The sequence below is a fragment of the Sphaeramia orbicularis genome, unplaced genomic scaffold, assembly GCF_902148855.1.
Source record: "Sphaeramia orbicularis unplaced genomic scaffold, fSphaOr1.1, whole genome shotgun sequence".
NCBI lineage: Eukaryota > Metazoa > Chordata > Actinopteri > Kurtiformes > Apogonidae > Sphaeramia > Sphaeramia orbicularis.
In genome coordinates this window covers 86,780-90,457 of record NW_021941463.1, presented here as the reverse complement: position 1 = coordinate 90,457, position 3,678 = coordinate 86,780, and the positions used below count along the sequence as shown (strand labels likewise).

Sequence of the window (3,678 nt, the reverse complement as noted above, 5' to 3'; positions counted from 1 at the left end):
TAAAAAAAATTATAAAAAATACCATATATATATATATATATATATATATATATATATAACAACTTTTGCCCGAGTTGAGGGACATATTTATTCCAGAGTATGTGTGTGTGTATGTGTGGTTTTATAAACCATACACAAAGAACAAATGGATAAAATTCCCCATGAAATAAATAGAAAGTACTGAGTGAAATTGAAAAATGTCATGATACAGGAAGCTGAAAGTGTATGTGTGTTAATTAATATTGTAAACGTTATGTAGAAAATAGAACAGTAGCAAGAAATGTTAAATTATTTGGTGTTCTCTGGTGCCCTCCTGTGTAGAAACTGCACAAAGACATTGTATTTCAGTTTGGGGTTAGGGTCATTACATTTGTGTGCAAAAAAAAACAACTAGTCCTCATGCAGTCCTCCTGTCCAATGAAGTTATGCTTCACATAAAAATTGTCTTGTCCATCCCGTGAACTTTCACTCCATGTCTGTCGTCCTCCTCCTTTGTCCTCTGTAGCTTTAGTGTTAATGCTTATTTTTTAGGCAAGGGAAGGGGAGTATCTCACAGAGGATGGCAGCCTATGTTGTTTGGAATGAAGAGTTAAAGTCAATACACAGGCCGATGATTATTACAGAAAATGGTTCTTGGAGTTGGGTCCATACTGTGTCTTTTTGAAAGATGGAAATTCATCCATATAAATAAACAAGACTTATTCTTCTGAGGGAACTAGAGCCAGACTTTAAATCCAAATGTGGACAAGTTGAAATGGAATATTTTAAATATTATTTTATGTTTAAATGTAGTTGTTTGTATAGATAAATCAAAAATGGCCATAAGTTTACTTGACTTCTGTGAGTTAAGTATAGTAAAATTAATGATGTGTTCATAAAACTCTTATTTTAAGATCAGTACTGTTGGTATGTTATGCCTAAAGGTTTTATTTCAATGTTAATTGTGATGGAAACTATTGATAAAATTCATATTTTCTGATAAAAGGGGAATTTCTATTAAAGTTATACAGTAGTGGGTAATAATGTCTGTAAACTCAAATTGGAATGCAATTAAATGCATATATTAGTGATTTAAAGTTATTAAATAAGCAGGATTTGGAAGTGGCAGATGGGAGTAGCTCAAGTGGCTTCAATAAGTCTATCCACAAGTTTTTCATCTCATCCATAACATTGAAAACAGACATCTGTAGTCTAAATTAATGTGTAATTTTCAGACTTCTGTTTAAAATTTATTCAGGTTTTGAATTAAACAGGTAATTTATATTTTAATCTGTACAGTTCTGTATTTAAAGTAAACATTAAGGTAATTGTTTTGTCATTAATAATGTTATTGTTTGTGTGTTAAAAGGAAATCTGAATCCCCTTAAAGTCTGAATTGTAAAGTTTAAACTGTTAACCAAACAGGAGTGTGAAGTGTCAGATGTGAATCCATCCATGGACCTCCAGTGGCTCCATGAAGGCCATTCCATCTGTGTTATCACTCATGTAATACTGCTGAAGGATGTGGACATGGTGGAATAAAGGGATAACTTAACTTTAAAGGGTAAGAGAAGGATTTACACCTGTAAAAAATATTAAGTGTAATGCATGTAATAAAGTGCAATTTTTAAGTTAAATCCAAAAGAAAGATGAAAATGTTTAAAAAGTCATGTTTTGAATTTTAGAATGAGTAATAAATTAAAAATATTTCTGTTGAAATAAATGTAATGTATAGACTGTTAAAAGTAGTAAATGATTAGTCCTATCATAATTACCATCAAGTAGAGATAATTAATTAGTGAGTAAAGAAAGAAACCCCGCAATTTATGAGTAAAGGCTTAAAAGTGGGAGATCTAATTAGAATAAATCTGATCAGTCTTTATACATGTCATCCATCTCATTCCTACAGCATGACTGCCATCTAGTGGATATATTGAGGTGGTGCAATAGGGGGTGACACATTGTTTCTGATGAGAAGGACACTTAGAATGTATGGAACATACAGTGTGAATAGTAATATGGAACTTTTTAAATGTTTAATGTTAGCATTTTACCTCCAATCAGGAAAGTAGATTTTTGTAGATTTTTTTTGTATGTGGATAGGGTTCGAGGGTTTTAGGGTTAGGGTCAGAGGTTTAGTGGTTTAGGGTAAGGTTAGGTTCCTACAGACAGAGGTCCAACACTGTTGAATTTTGCGACCCCGAATTAGGTGTGATGTGACCCAATTTGATATTTGTCTGACTTTTCGTTCCAGAGATATTTTTGGTTGAACTTCAGCATAGGAAATGAATAGGTGATTTGAAAATGCGTGACCCCAAAAAAGTACCATCTAAAAACGTCATAGGAGAACGTTTCAGGTCATTTGGATTCGATAGGACCACAGTTTGTGAGGTAGGTTTTGTGAAAGTTGACTGTAATACGTACAGCATCCAGCAGAGGGAACTGTTCCAGTTAGATTGTAATACTTACAGCATCCAGCAGAGGGAACTGTTCCAGTTAGACTAATGCTTACAGAGGGAGCTGTTAGGGTCAATTCGAGGAATGAAGTCTTATCTGGGAAACGGACGGTCGTAGAGACATGTAAGGTAGTATGACCCTACCGTAATTTTGCCACGCTTCTTAATTGGCACTACCCACAAGTGTGTGTCACATCCGGTTTCAGAGATGCGACCGGAAGTAATTGTTTTTGGCTGTATCTTTGGAATCAAAGCTTGTAGAGACATGGTACCAAGACTGTTGTGTTTAGAAGGGCTAGGGAAAGGGTTTTATATGTAAAAGTATAAATATTGACCAAAAAAAGATCAATAAATAAATTCATAAATATAAATGTATAACATACCAATATAAATATATAGATATGAATATATACGAAAAATTATAGAAATTATTAACATATATATATTTAATTACATGAATATTAAGATACATATATAATATCTCTATAAAATCACTAAATGTAAAACTACATATAAAAAAATCCATGAATATAAAAATGAATAAATAAGTACATATATATGTACATATATATAAATAAATAAATCTATATAAAAATATAAATATATATAAATATATATATATGAATATAAATATATATAAATATATATAAATATATGAATATATACAAATATAAATATGAATATATACATAAATATATATGAATATATATATATATATATATATATAATATATATAAACATATAAATACATATATTAAAAAATAACTACATATATAAATATATATATAATATATGTATATAATATTATATATATAAAACATAATATATATATCTAAAATATCTATATAATAAAGGGTAGGGTTAGGGTTAGGGTTAGGGTTAGGGTTAGGGTTAGGGGTTAGGGTTAGGGTTAGGGGTAGGGTTAGGGTTAGGGTTAGGGTTAGGGTAGGGTTAGGGTTAGGGTTAGGGTTAGGGTTAGGGTTAGGGTTAGGGTTAGGGTTAGGGTAGGGTTAGGGTTAGGGTTAGGGTTAGGGTTAGGGTTAGGGTTAGGGTTAGGGTTAGGGTTAGGTTAGGGTTAGGGTTAGGGTTAGGGTTAGGGGTTAGGGTTAGGGTTAGGGTTAGGGTTAGGGTTAGGGGTTAGGGTTAGGGTTAGGGTTAGGGTTAGGGTTAGGGTTAGGGTTAGGGTTAGGGTTAGGGGTTAGGGTTAGGGTTAGGGTTAGGGTTAGGGTTAGGGTTAGGTTAG

General features: G+C 32.3%; 1 protein-coding gene across 1 annotated transcript in view; it reads right to left on the bottom strand.

The window, feature by feature from the left end:
- Nucleotides 1–2,929: 2,929 nt before the first annotated feature.
- LOC115415870 (1-acyl-sn-glycerol-3-phosphate acyltransferase gamma-like) overlaps nucleotides 2,930–3,678 on the bottom strand; it is a 4,434-nt gene continuing 3,685 nt past the window's right edge. Inside the window, exon 6 of the mRNA XM_030129529.1 lies at nucleotides 2,930–2,941. Within this exon, the coding sequence (XP_029985389.1) occupies nucleotides 2,930–2,941 (12 nt within the window). The remainder of the gene's footprint in view (nucleotides 2,942–3,678) is intronic.